This window comes from Sylvia atricapilla, chromosome 3 (genome assembly GCF_009819655.1).
Source record: "Sylvia atricapilla isolate bSylAtr1 chromosome 3, bSylAtr1.pri, whole genome shotgun sequence".
Taxonomy (NCBI): domain Eukaryota; kingdom Metazoa; phylum Chordata; class Aves; order Passeriformes; family Sylviidae; genus Sylvia; species Sylvia atricapilla.
In genome coordinates, this window is record NC_089142.1 from 3,566,336 (window position 1) to 3,581,689 (window position 15,354).

General features: G+C 42.1%; 1 protein-coding gene across 1 annotated transcript in view; it reads left to right on the forward strand.

The window, feature by feature from the left end:
- Positions 1–15,354, forward strand: part of PKHD1 (PKHD1 ciliary IPT domain containing fibrocystin/polyductin) — a 171,822-nt gene that overhangs the window by 91,333 nt on the left and 65,135 nt on the right. The window contains exons 39-40 of the mRNA XM_066316758.1: positions 12,502–12,709; positions 13,938–14,122. Coding sequence (XP_066172855.1) covers positions 12,502–12,709; positions 13,938–14,122 — 393 coding nt within the window. The remainder of the gene's footprint in view (positions 1–12,501; positions 12,710–13,937; positions 14,123–15,354) is intronic.

Genomic DNA, 15,354 nt, shown 5'->3' on the forward strand with positions numbered 1-15,354 from the left:
TATAACATGGCCATTTCTTGGTGCAGGAGTTTGGACATGGGATTCAAATCCAAACTTGGCATGATTCAGAACATTGGCGCAACACACATTTCTCAACTTCTTCTCTACTGGGCTACTTTTAAAAGCTTTACATCTCCAGAGGAGGAGAAAGAAAAAAGAAAAAACATATGAATATTTCTTCTCCCTTCCTCCTGTTCATGTGTGTCAACCTTCCTGCTGATGGGTGTTCACACCCTCCAGCAGGTCCTGAACTTCCACCCTGTGCCCTACAAGCAGAAAGGTTGCTTTCTGAGCACAGAGATGTGCGGCTCTCGGTCAAAAATTATATCAGGCACCGAGAGTACCATCTGAGCACAGGCAGGGAATGAGTTGTGCCTCTGTGCCATCATCCTGCCAGCTCACAGGAGCTGAGCACGTCGGCAGAGGTGGGATTTGGAGGGGAATCATTGGACAGATGCTTTTCGGAATGAGGAGGGATGGGCAGGAGCTAGGGAAGGAGCTCCTGGAAGGGGCAGGAGAAGTGGGGCTGCACCTCAGCACCATGTCAGCTGCTCTTTGCCCCTCATTGAGACACAGCAAGGCTCAATTATTTACTGCCTGTAAAAGGCTTCGGTAATTTCAGTGAAGTGTCTTTGCAGAGCGTTTCTACCCCATTTCCTGGAGGATCTCTGTGAAGGAGGGCTATTAGAGCATCTTGGCTGAACTGACTGTCTGTTACTGGTCATTGAGCTTCACACAGTTATCCAACCCCTGAGCTCAGTAATTCCTGTTAGATTAAAGCTTGCCTTCCAGAAAGGCTTGGTCTTTGAGGATGTCAAGGGAGACAGAAACTAGCTTTTTCCTTAGAGGCTTTTTCCAGGGGATTAATTTGGTTAATCATCCCTTTTTGATTTTTTGGGTTTTTTTAAAAAAAGGAAAGTATTGTGATTTGAATTTGCCTCATAGCAGCTTTTGCTGCTTCATTTTCTGCATCTTCTGCCACTTTAAAGTGTCTTTCTATTCTTGGTTTGACCCTTGTAAGCCAGGATTTTGTCCTTAGATTGTCAGCACTTTACAGCATGAGCCTTCACTTCTCCATGCTTTTTGTTTTCCAGCAATGTAGGAAAGGCCAGTAGCAATTCCTGGTGGCTGTGCCTCCTGTAATGTTTCTGCTTTGATTCCAAGCCAGGATCAACTCTTCCTTCGTGACTCCATCACCCACAAATCTGAAGACAAACAGGGCAGAGTGCATCCTTACCTTGACAGTGTGATGGAGGGATGCAATCCCAGGCATCCACATCAGTACCTTTGAGTCTTTTCTCAATGGTAATTTATCCATTTTACTCAGTGCCCTAATTCTCAGTGAGTCTTCATTCCCTAGGAAAACAAGAGGATGAGGTCTGCAATCCAAGTATTACCTGGATGGAGATACACAGCGTCAAATGTGGTTTGGCCCTTACTGGAAAAAAACACTGGATTATTGAAAGGCTTGGGTGGGAAAGGACATTAAGGACCACCTAGTCCAAGGGATGCTTTCTACTATCCCAGGTTGCTCAGGGTCCTATCCAAACTGTCCTTGAACACATCCATGAATGGGGCAGCTCCAGTATCTCTGGGAAACCTGTGCCAGGGTCTCCCCACCCTCACAGGGAAGAAGGTCTTCCCAATATCCCATCTAATCCTGCCCTCTGGCAGTTTGAAACCATTCCCTGTGTCCTGTCCCTCCATCCCCTGTCCCAAGTCCCTCTCCAGCTCTCCTGGAGCCCCTTTGGGCTCTGGAAGGGGCTCTGAGGCCTCCCTGGATCCTTCTCTTCTTCAGGCTGAACAATACCAACTCTTACTCTATTATTGTTATTCAAAACCAATTCTTCTTCAAGAAGTCATATCAATTTCTTATCCAACAGATCCAAAGTAACTATGAAGTCACTTTTAAACTCCTCACAGCACTGCGTCCCAGTGCATGGCTGCAATTATTGCTCATTGAAACCATGTAATCTGCAATTTAACATTGAAGCAGTAGAAGCCTGTTAGAAAACATGACAGAAACTAGTGGGGTCTATTACTGGATACATATTGCTTACACAGAAAAAAAAATCTGCTTTTCTGTCTTCAATTTAGCACCAGTCTGGTCTGTGGTATAGAACATGTTGTGGAGCATGACAGACCCTTTTATATATATATATCTATGTGAAAGAGGCTGACATGCTCTGCAATATACATTTGTGAGATACATTTATATACACAAATATACATGTTATCTCAGATTAAAATCATTAAATAAGCAGGTTTCCAAATTCTTGGCTGTCTTGGCAAAGGCAGGACCAAACACATTTTAATTCCTTTTCTCTTTCAGGCTGGGAATGTTGGGGGAATGCTCTGCAGCTCTGGTTGGGTTCGGATTGTTTAGTAAGTGCTGTCAGCTCCTCACTTTGATATGTTAATATGACTAAGGGTTTCCCACAATTCCCTCATGAGTGGCAGTCCTTTGCTCCGGTGGTTGTAGCAGGCTGGGAAATTTCACTGTTGCCTTTGGCTTTAGCCAACTCCCCTGCCAGTCAGAGCGTGCCACCCATAAACTGCCTGTCAATCACCCGTCACTTTGAGAGGGGCTTTCAGTCAGCCAGGGCAACCTGACTTTTTGACAATGTAATTATGGCCCTTGCATCTGCAGTAGGGGCCTGAGCAGGACTGAGAGAGTTTTATTGATTGTTCAGAAGGGAAATTTATCACTGTCTCCAGCTCCATTCGCGCTCTATTCCCTGAGAAACTCTCCTGACAAGCTTCGGGAGAGAAGTTCAGCGGGGTGGCCTTGGCTGTTCTTGTGCCTTTGTCCTTCCCAGGGAAACTGGAGACACCAGTGGATGCTGAGTGAGGGCAGAATTGGGTGCAGAGTGGAGATGCTGCACCAAAACAAAGAACACCCAGCCAGTCCTTGTGACAGCTGAGCTTGTGGTGCTAACACACTTATCACCAAATCTCAGAATGGTTTGGGTTGGAAGAGACCTTAAAGACCATCCAGTTCCAACCCCCTGCCATGGACAGGGGCATCTTCCACTATTACAGGTTGCTCCAAGCCCCATCCAACCTGGCCTTGGACACTTCCAGGGATCCAGGGGCAGCCACAGCTTCTCTGAGCAACCTGTGCCAAGGTCTCACCATCCTCACTGGGAAGAGTTTCTTCCCAATACCCCATCTAAACCCACCCTCCTTCAGGTTAAGACCATTTATTCTTGTTCTTTCCTTCCAGGCCATTGTTTAAAGTCCCCCTCCATCTCTCCTGGAGCCTCTTCGGGAAGGGGCTCTAAGTTCTCCCTAGAGCCTTTTCTTCTCAAGGCTGAATATGCACACCTCTCCCAGCCTGGCTGCAGAGCAGAGATATTGCCACATACTGAAAAATTTTAAAGGTCTTCTCAATTTTCATCTGTCCTGTGTAGGTGATCTTGTTACTCTATTGTGTCCTCCTGAAACAGACTGTGACTCTTTCCTCAAAAGACCAGTAGTTTTGTCAGGCATTTATCTAAAACTTTGTGTCTGCAGTCTGGTGGGAAAGAATATGAACTGTGAGCAACCTATTCTAGTGGAAAATGTCCCTCCCATGGCAGGGGGCTGGAACTGGATGATCTTTAAGGTCTCTTCCAACACAAAACCTCCTGTGATTCTGTTATTCTGTGAGCTTGTTGCCTGAATTTTGACTCATAATATGTATCCCTTCTATTAGATGAAAGATGCTGCATTCATTTTGTCCAAACTTTGAAAGGTGTTTGGTAAAGAAAAAGCAATGTCCCCAGAGTTTTGGCTTAATAACTTATTTATAATCAGGATAATTTAAAAAGAGGTGTCAGCAGTCACCTCAGTGCTCTAAAATCATGACTTGTCCTGCTGCAAAGAATGTCACTGCATTTGCAATGGAGAAAATGACATTTTAGAGGTAAATCTGCATGACTTCTATCCCAGATTTCTCTGCAGCCAAAGCAATCTGATACTTTTTCAGGGTTAGCTCAGGAAAAAAAAAAGTATTTTTTATCAGTTGAACCAATTATTAATTTTAATTGCTTTTAATCAATAATAAAACACAAAATATTTGTGAGCTCTGCACTGTGCTCTACAGAGCCTGTGCATTCCTCCAGAGATCAAACATTTAATCAAATGCCTCTTGCTTTGCCTCCATTAGGCAGTGTAATGTATCTGTGCTGAGTTTGACATTAAGAGATCATAGACAACATGAGAGAATTTGTTCTGCTTTACTCATATATTAAAAAGAAAAGCTTCCCAGGGGAAAAAAAATAGGGGGAAAAATCTGTAGCAGGGGGATTCAAGATAGGGTGCAGAGATCTGTTAGAGAAAAGATGTTTTTTTACTCTACTGAAATGTATCTATTCAGTAAATGTTATTTTTCACTACCTAAACTTCCTGATTTCCTGAGCTTGCTCCCATAGATTGGTTTTCCTTAGGTGCCAGCTATTCTGTGTGGGGGTTGCAGGAGCTTTTTTGCCTCCTGTGACAGAGTTTTTCCTTTCCAAGACCTTGACTTTAACGTGATGCATTAAAGCAGATGGCTCTGGAACAGAAGGCTGAGCTGCCTTGAATCCCCTCGTGTTCACCAGGGGTAAGAAACTGCACTTAGGCACTTCCCATGGAGTAACTAATGTACAATGACTTGTGCCTTCACTTTCTTATTCACAAATATAAGATGACCATTAGATTTTTAAAGACCTAGCAGATGGAGGAGAAAAAAAAAGAGTTGGGTTCAGGCAAGCTGCTGTGTCTTTCACAGTTTGCCCTTCTTTCTAACAGAAATGCATCTATTATCTTTGATTTAAGGTTAAATCATTTGATTGGTTTGTTGGTGCTGATCTTAATGAGAAAAACATGATGCAAAGGGGACAGAGAGATGGGCACTAATATATATTATATAATGAAGATAAATATAATATAGGTAGTAGAGATAATAATACAATATAATACAATGCACATTATATACTGGAATGGAATAGAATAAAATGGGACAGAATAGAATATATAAATAGACCATAGCTAATATATTACCTTGTGATTCCTGACAGGGTGCAAGTCTGTGGGTTGTTACAAATGTGGAGGCATATTATATATTAAATATCTTCCTTCAAACTTTCAAATATAACATCAAAATACTGCTTCCAGTTCTGGTGCCAACAAAACCCAGGTTATTGGCTGGAGGAAGAGAACAGCAAGCAGCAAAGTCAGGGTTAATTTCCACCCTAGACAAGAGAAAGGCTGAGAAGTTTGGGGTTCCCAGGGAGGGGGTGGAGGTGCTCAACAACTGGACATGGCACCCAGTGGTCCTGTTTAGTTGACAGGGGAGGGATTGGTCACAGGCTGGACTCAGCTTTGGAGGTCTTTTCCAGCCTGAGTGATTCTGTGATTCTGTGAAGTTCGGCAAACTGAGAGGCCTGGACCCAGCCCTGGCTTTCCACAGAGCTGCAGGCTGAGCCAGGCAGGGACCCTCCCTTTGGGCTCACCCTCACTTTTCCTGGTGCCAAATTCTCTTCCAACACATTTTTGGGAGGCAGGAAGCTGATCTTAGCCTGGCAATGCTTGTGGTGCCTCACATCCCCACTCCTGCAGGGAGATATTCCCTGTCTCATTCCACAGCAGCACGGGAGATGGACTGGCAGTCACACACAGTGTCACCAGCTGTCTGCAGCTCCCTGCAGGATCCACTGTCCTTGGCTGCCACAGCTGGAGCTCTTTGTTCTGTCTAAAGACCTTTTCTTCCGTGGCAGCTTTGGCTGTCAGCTCGTTCTAGGTGTGGAGCATGGATTTTGGCTTATGCAATGGCGTTACAGGAATATTTTTTCCCTTATTTTTAGGACTGATGTGACTTAGCAAAGCGACTGGGGGAATCTCTGATTAAAGGGAATGTTTAAGAATTTGTGCACTTATGGGATAGCATGCAGGGAAGGAACATTTTCTGCAATATAAATTTTCAGAAAAGGACAACAGTGAGAGTTTCTATAGATCTGTTTGATCACAAAGCCCTTCCTATCCTCAGTAAGATCCTAGGCTCATGGAACAGTTTGTGTTGGAAGGATCCTTAAAATTATTTCATTCCACACCTCTGCCATGGCAGGGACACTTCCCACTAGACCAGGTTCCTCCAAGCTCCATCCAACCTCACCTTGAACACTTCCAGGAAAAGGACATGATAATCTGTGCTTTCTCCAGGGTGCTGTTGAAAGATATTCAGGTGTAAATGCTTTAAGTGAAAACTGCAGTTTCACAAATAGGAAACTTTCAGCTGGACTAGGTCACTTTCAAGGATATTTCCCAGTAGAGAAAATAAAAGTTATTCGGTTTGTCCTCTTGTCTGGATGATGTCAGATTTTTTTTTTAGTTTTGCTCACTCGGAGAAGATTCAGGATCAAGTTGGACAGGGCTCTGAGCAACCTGATCCAGCTGGTGTCCCTGCTCCTTCACCAGGAGGAGGGGAGGTGGACTAGATGACATTGAAAAGTCCCCTTCAACCCAAACCATTCTCTGAGTCTGATTCCAAACTATGATTTGAGTCCACCTAAAATACCCAGTGTGGTCCTGCTGCAGCTTCTTGTCAAAGAGCTGATAAACTCTTGGGTGTCCTAAGGATTAATGAGCAGTTATAGATCAGAAAGGACCTTCTGTTTCACCTCGGGATGGGATTGAAAAGCTCAGTGCAGTGGCTTTGGCAGGAAGTGACAGGAAAGCTGCTCTGCATCTCCCCAGGAGCTGCCCACACACAGCAGTAAGTCCTGCAGGAAGGACTGCACGGGGGTGGAAAGGCAGCCCCCAGTTTCTCCCTGTCTTTCTAAGATGTGTAGCAGGTTAAAAAAAAAAAAAGAAAAAGAAAAAAAGAAAAGAAAAGAAAAGAAAAAAAAGGCAAAAATAAAAAAAGCAAGCCCTAATAAACTCCTCTTGTTGCAAAACAAGATAAAAACATGCAAATGTTTAGGGAATATACCTTGGACTGGAATTAACAGAGAGCAAAAATAGTGGAAATGTTCAAATCTAGAGGCTTGACAGCTCACAGTTCAAGCAAATGTTTTTTAACACATTTGAAAAGATAGGAAAGGAGCTTTCATTCTTCTTTTTTGCTTCCCTACCCTTCATGGCCAGTGACTGGAGTAATCCCAGCAAGAGCTGAGATAGCTGTGAGATTTTTTTTTTTTTTTAATATAACATCCAGGTTAATAAAATACTTTTTCCTAGTCCTTAATTAAGAATCTGTCACTTGAAGGTCCATTTGGCCATAAAGAGCTGTAGCAGCACATCTGTGTGCTATCCTGACTAAAGAGGATTTCTGGAAAAGATTTTCTATTCCTTTTAACTTCAGGAACTTTATCCATGATTATTTTAATGGTTTGTTTTATTAACGGAAGCAACAAAACCAAAATATCTTTGGCATGGATCTAAAAATATATTTTAAAAAACTCATCTTTTTCCTGAAGCACCAGTTTCCAATGGCTGTGCCACCAATTATCACTTTGACATTTGAGAATTTTAGGAATGGCCAAGATAAGTTTGATTGGGAAGTGCATTTTGGTCAAGAGAAGGGAATAATAATAAGGGATTATGACAATGGAGAGGAAATTATATTCCTAAAATAGTCTGACACCTGAAATGCTACAGGAAAGTGTGTTGTATTTTATTACCAGAGACAGTCATAGAGATGCAGAATGGTTTGGGCTGGAAGAGACCTTAAAAGTCCTCTAGTTTCAACTTCCTGCCATAGGTGGGAGATTTTCTACATTCTTTAAAAAAAAAACCAAAGAAAAACAACCAAGGAATTATAATCAATTGAATTATATTATGAAATTATCTTGAAAAGATTTTTTTCTCCTTTTTTTTTTGGTGGGGATGGGAAATCAGCTTTCCTTTCACTTTGTTCCTGGAAATTGAAAGCTCCTATTCCCATTTACACTAAAGATTTACAGTATAGCTACAACAGATTGACAGATTATCTGCAGTGTAATTTGTACATTCCCAGTAAGTAGATTTTGTGTCTGAGCCCTGCAGTTCTCGTAAATTCCTTTTGTGAAATAAAGGGATCTCATTACCTCAACTTTAAAACGCCAATAAACAGTCAGAAAGTGTAAAAGAGCTTTATGGTTTGTCAACACCACAGACAACTGTGTGCTCATAACTGAGTTAAATAATTTGTGGTAAATAGAAGTGAAAATGAGGTGCAGCAGTGTCCTGAGTGTCAGAGGAGAAGGGTTCAAACCCTGCTGCCCCATGTCAAAAAAAGGAAGGCTTTTAAAAACATATAAACAGCTTCTGGGAGAAAGACCAACAGACCCATGGCAGGCTTAGGACTGGAACCAGTTCTCTTAAAACCCATTAAAAGATTCCAGTTTGTACCAACATTCCCATGTGTAAACCCTATTCTCCAGTTCTGCCTGACTCAGGATGTGGCTCACACTGCTTGCTTGGTTAGGAAGTTCCCAGGGTGTCTAAAGATAGGTAACAACATGTACTCCAAAAAGTCTTGTTTTCAGGTCAGGGACATCTGTTTTCCTTGGAAGCAGCTTGTCATCTTGTCAAGTAAATAATTAGACCCCCATATATTTAAGGTGGAATTCACGTAACAAATAGAAATTTGTGAAAGGCAGAAGTTCCTTTCTACAGGAACACAAGTGGGCAGGCTGTGACTGTTGAAGACTGAAGGTGGGCTCCAACCTTTAATTTAATTAAATTAAATTCCAATTTAATGAATCTCAGGCAAAAGGAGAGCTGTTCTCTGGGAAGTTGTTCCCTGGAGGGAGTGGGATTGGTAATAAAAGGTAACTGAGATATCAGCACCTCGTGGAGTCCTGGCAGAGAGCTGGAGGTGACTCAGGTGACACCTTCCACTATCCCAGGTTGCTCCAAGCCCTGCCCGACCTGGTCTTGGACACTTCCAGGGATCCAGGGGCAGCCACTACTTCTCTGCAACCTGTGCAGGGCCTCCCAACCCTCTGACTTGAGAATTTCTTCCTAATATCTGAACCAAACCTCTCCTCTCATAGTTGAAAGCCATTTCTCCTAGTCCTATCTGTAGCTATTGGTATCCTATCACTGCTTACGGCTGGGTGAAACCAGCTAGGTTAGTGACATATCATCCCACATAGATTTATGAAATGTTTTGTGTTAGAGGCCGTAGGAAATTAAATTTATACTGTTTTTCCTCAACAGTGGCATTGTACACACCAGAATTGTCTCATTCTTAATAATTTTACCAGGTCCATACAAGACTGTAATTTCGCATCATTCTTCTAACAGGAAGCATAACCATGGTCCTGCTACCAAGAAGTTCCCAATCTTAACATTTGTGATTAATTCATTTGGAATTAATTTTCAAGTCCCTTGCACTTCTAGGCTGCACCATTCTGCTGTGTTCCATATTTAAGGGTGTTCTGATAAGTCATTTAGTAAAGTGTTCAGTTCTTGTATTGCCTGCAACAGCTTTTTGAGTCTAAAGGCTCTGTCCTGTACCTTTAACACAAAGTCACTTCTGCTTTAGATCTCAAGATGTGTTTTTTTTTTTTTTTTCCAACTTGTGCTTAGTTAATTATTAAAAATGAGTTCAATAATTAAGGAGTTATACAGATTCATCTATTTTTCAGCATTTGGAGTGTTTCTGCTTGCAGTATATTTTGGGGAAAGAAATAATTTAAATATAACACAGCTGTTGATATTTTAAACATTTTCTCCTCAAACAGGTAATTTATTTACCTGTTGCACAGCCCAAATTCAGGCACTCAAGGTTATTTTATGAACTTTGCATGTTTTATCCAAACTAAAGTTTGTTTTCAAGGGGAATCTATTATAATTAGGGCAAAGGAGCCTCAGTTTTGGTCCCTCATTGACACCAGAGAGATGTAACTGACCATATCTTGTGTGTCACTTGTACTGCTGAAAGTAGAGGAGATTCTGACCTGGAGGTGTTGTATGTGGGAATATAAATGGGAAGCAAGGAAATGGATAAATGTGGTGCTTAGGGACATGGCTTGGTGGTAGGCATGGAAGAGCTGAGATAATAGGTTGGACTTTGTGGTCTCAAAGGTCTTTTTTAATCTTAATAATCTTATGAAAGTGGAATCTATTAGACTTGTTTGGTTGGTTGGTTTGATTTTCCCTAACAAAATTATACTGAACTTATTGGAAAATGGAAGCAGATTTTGAACATACAGGCAAATATCCCACCCCACCTAGATCATCAGGAAAAAAGGTACAACAAACTGTGGGTTGGGAGACAGGTAGCTGAACACCTTAAGAGGTGAAAACAAGAAAAAGGAAATAAAGTAAATGGGGCAATGTTTGAATGCCTTGCATATTCTTTTAGAAAAAAAAACCCCAAACGATTGAGAACATTTTCCTTAAAAATTTTTGAGTCAGAGCTCAAAAGTGGAAAACAGCTTGAGAAAAGCCTTTTCCATTGGAGCATATTTTGGATGCAGAATGGTGTTTCCCACTCCTCAGTGACAAGAGTTGTTGCCCAGCACTGCTGCTGCAGAGTGCATGTGACAGATGAACTCCACAGGGGTCAGTTGTGTGTCTGGACACAGATGCACGAGAACACACATTAACACAGGCACACAAATCAACACCATAAACAAAATGTCCAGAGCTGGAGAGAAATTGTGCTGTGCTCCACGTGCAGATGGCTGCTGCCAGTCGTTGGCTTTTATGCCAGTCCTAAAATTTCATGAGAATCGCTCAGCGGAAGAAGGTAAATGAATAAAGTTGAACAGAGTGCTGCTGGTAAAAGAATGCACATAGGATGATGTTAAGAGGGGGGTTTTGTGCTGTATTGAGGATGAGTTCTGTGATCTCTGTGCCTGTGAATGGTGGAAGATGAGTTTTTGCTATGTCTGCATTAGAAAACAGTGTGGCCCTACAGAGGCAGAACTGTAGGGTGAATGATGTATGTACTGAGGATGCAGGGTCCACAAGATCTCGGGCTACTACAGACTCATTCCAGTCTGGTCGCATTGGCACCTACAGTGTCCTATGTGTCCTACTGCATTTTAGCTTCTGTAATGGTTTCACAGAATCCCAGGATGGGTCAGGTTGGAAGGGACCACAGTGGGTCACCTGGTCCCTCCTCTCTGTTCAAGCAGGGCCATGCCAGAGCACAGGGCACAGGATTGTGTCCAGACAGTTCTGGAATAACCCCAGTGAGGAGACTCCAGACCCTCTCTGGACAATCTGCTCAGTGCTCGGTCCCTGCACAGGAAAGAAGTCCTGCCTCCTGTCCAGGTGGAACTTGCTGGGCTCAGTCCCTGCCCGTTCCTCTGGGGCCATTGCTGAGCCCCCTGGAGCAGAGCCTGGCCCTGCTCTGAGCCCTCCCTGCACACAGGGACACCCAGGGCTGAGGGCCCCTCTCAGCTGGGGATCCTCTCGGGGCTGAACAGCCCCAGCTCCCTCAGCCTCTCCTGGGCAGAGAGATGCTCCAGTGCCTCCATCATCTTTGTCACCCAGCACTGGATGCGCTCCAGGAGCTCCACATCTCTTTCATCTGGAGAAGCCCAGAATAGGACACAGAACACCAGGTGCACCTCACAGGGCTGAGCTAAACAGCAGGAAATCTGTTTGATGCCTTCCAAAACAGTTTGTAATATGAACTGAAACATCCTAAATGAAGGATGTCTGGGAGATTTTCTTAGCAGGAAGTTGAGAAATTTCAAGTTTGATTTAAGAAAATGTAATGGTACAGAAGTCTCTCAGGTTTAGATGCCCATTAGTGACACACAGAGTAGGTGCTCCTATATACTTCAAGATAAAAGTGTATAAAGATTTGATTCTTCTGTGATTCTGTTGTGGATTTATTGTCTTGGTGGTGCTACTTCTTATTTCCATCTTCATTAAGGAAATAGTTGGGACATTAGAATATAAGTAATGAAGACACTGGAGTTGAAGGAACAAGAAAGTGAAACACAATATGGACAGAGAAGTTTGTTTAATATAATTTAAAAATTATTTACTATTTAGAGGATGCAATCTCTACACTCAGTGATTTTTGCTATTATTACTTTTGTGCAGTACAACCAGGGAGGACAGTAACTTGCTGTGGGCTAAAGTTAAATGATGATCTATTGCAAGGGAGGGAAGGAAAAGTATTCTAAAGGTGGGTATGTGAGGCACACGCTCTCCCCTGATGGTGTTCAGTGTGTTGGACCTCAGTGGACCAATCTGTTCCAAAGCCTGAGAGGGAAAAGGAAATGTCAAAAGTTAAAACAAACTTCATTAAGTGAAGAAAACTGGGTTATAGGGTAAGGTTTTTATTGCTGGGGCTGGTTATACACATATTTCATAGAATCATTGAATTATTGAAAGGTTTTGGTTGGGAGGAACCTTAAAGACCATCTCATTCCACTCCCTGTGATTGACAGGGACACCTCCCGATAGACCAGGTTGCTCTGAGCCCTGTCCATCCCAGCTTTGAACCAGGAGCATGGTACTCCCCTTTGTTAGTTTGTTTAAGTTGACTGACTTGCTTTTTAACTTTTTTTTCCTTGTTCTTTTCAGGCTGGATGCCCAAAGTAATTTTCACACACTTGAAATCATCAGCTAATGCTGGTGACACACGATTAGTGCTCCAGGAACCTGTTGATTGGCAACCCGGTGATGAAATCCTGGTGGGAAGTTCAGGCCTTGGAGATGCCCAGCAGCAGGAGGAAGAGGCTGTAATCCAGTCTGTGAACACCACTGAGCTGCACCTTAGATCACCACTCAGGTATCCTTTCAGGAGCCAAGGAGATTTTTATAGCAGAGAGCTAAACAAGGAGAAAATTTGATCAAAGTCAGGATTTGCCATTCCCTGTGGGACATAATAACTATATAAATCCCTTTAACAAAGGTGGCCAATGATATTTCAGTTCCTCACTCTCCCTAAAGGTAGTGGACTTTCAATCCTGAATGTTTACATTCTGTGTTTAAATTCTGTATCATGCCCTTGAACTCAGAAAAGCTTTGAAGCAGAAAACACTGATGGGCAGTAAAGTTCAGTGGTGTCAGTATAGGAACGACAAAGAAATTTCCTACAAAATCAATTTCTTGAGAAAGTGCATTTTTTATTTTATTTTTTATTTTTTTTCACAAGATATCTGTGACTTGTGTAAAAAAAATCCTCTCTTTTTTGACTGATTTTCTTAAGTAATACACACAAAGTGAATTTTTTCATTATGGAAATCTGCTTCCATATTTCCAGTAAGTGTTAATTTCACTGCCTTGCACTCTCTTAATCCATTGTGCATGGAGATCTTATACAGACTGAAAACTGCACTTATTATCATCTCCAGTGTTGAAACACATTATCTATCTAGTGGCAACCTAACTCTAATGCCCAGGAAGATTAAGGGTATTATTTTCAGAAATAATTTGAGCTTGAGGAAAAAAGTCTTGATGGTTTTCACCCAAATATGTTTTGGGAAGAGAATTCAAAAGCTAAAATACATTGTTGTAAATATCATAGAATCATAGAACATCCTAAATTGGAAGGGACCTACAAGGGTCATTGAACCAGTTGGATCCAATTGGATCTATTGAATTGTTTGCCATGCATAGGGAAATTCCAAAATCTCCACCATGTGTCTGGAAATGTTGTCCAAATGTTTTTTTGAGCTCTGGCAGCCTTGGGGCTGTAACCACTTTCCTCGGGGAACTTGTTCCAGTGCCCAACCACTCTCTGGATGAAAAGCCTTTTCCTAATAACACAACACAATACTATATTATGTACATAATCTAAGGAAGGTTTGAGCACTTGAGAAATAAAAAGATGAAAGCAAACACCAGAAAAGGAAAAGCTTATCTAGCTTTGCATGTGCCACTGTCCCTACTGAGAGAAGGACTGAAAGCAGCTCTGAATTTGGGAGCTTATGGTCATAAAGATAAATGACAAGAAATCATAAACCTAGTTCTCTCCATCTGGCAGGTGCAGATGCTACTTTTTTGTCTTTCTTTAGGTACCCCCACAGTGTTGGAGAGGGATGGGACAAAGGCCAAGGTCTGCCTTCGAGTGCTGTGGTGGCACTGATCAGCAGAAAGGTCATTGTTCAAGGAAATGTCACACTGGAGAGGATGTCCCACCTCAGGCAGTGTGCAAATGCAGGTGAGGAGGTCTTTTCTCACAGAAAGGACAGGAAAACTGGTCCCTTAAAATCCCATTGTGGCAGCATCACTGTGTGTTAGAACTCTTTCTTCCTAGGATAACTTTGAGACATTCCAATGGCAGGAAAGCGAGTTTGTCTTTCCAAACATTGTTTGACATTGAAGTGTGAAGTCTTGGGAGTTGAACTGCACTTCATTGTAATATCTCAGATGTAATATTTTCACATTGTTATTTCAAGCCATCTTGGGAAAGACCCTTTAGTTTTGCCTGAGCCTAAGGGTGTAGAAAAGAAAGTATCTTCTGAAAACATGTTTTAGTGTACATAATATATTAAATTTTTAATTGTGTTTACTATTTAGTCACTTTAAGAAGAAGGAAAAACAAAACAGCCCAATGCTGTTTGTACTCTTTAGTGTAAAATATTGTGATGTTGTTTAGTATTTAGGGTTGCCAAGGAAAAAACAACAGGTGATGCATAAAATATCACTGATGAGAAAATGTTAAATATTTCAGCTCTCCATTAGTTTTACCTGCATGAAAAGCCATGGAGTTTGACAGGTGGGTTCCTGATTTACACCGTCTATTTAGGAAGCAGGATCAGACACAGTGATTATAATGTGAGCAGAGTTAGGTTATCTGGCAACCCAGATGTAAGGTTTCCTTTAAAAAAAAAGTGCCTTGGGCTTTCAGACTGTGGCACAAGACTTCATTTGATATCCAGCAGCCAACTGCTTATATTACTCATGGATTTATGGTCCATTTTGTGTGGGACTCATAAATATAGGCTCTGAAATGCACTAACCGTTTGAGGTTTTTATTTGAGTTAAAGGATAGGAGGATTTCTCAGAGGAGTCACCAGAAGAGGAGTGAGCAGTGTTTTTTGTGGTAAATTTATCTTCTTTCAAAGAAAAATGAACATTACTGGGCATTAGCAGGCACTGCTGGAATTTAAGATCCTCTCTGCTTTTCCACTGAACAAGCCGAAGTAACACATTCATAGTCTGAATGAGTTTCACACCCATGGAAGGGTCTTTCAGGAATTTTACCCAGCCCTATGATTAAATTTTTTTGTCATATCATGGAATCCAGGAATGGTTGGGTTGAAAGGGAAGTTAAAGATCATCTCATTCCACTCTCCTGCCATGGGCAGGGACACCTTCCACTATCCCAAGTTGCTCCAAGCCCTGTCCAGCCTGGCCTTGGACACTTTCAGGGATCCAGGGGCAGCCACAGCTTCTCTGGGCAATCTGTGCCAGGGCCTCACCACTCTT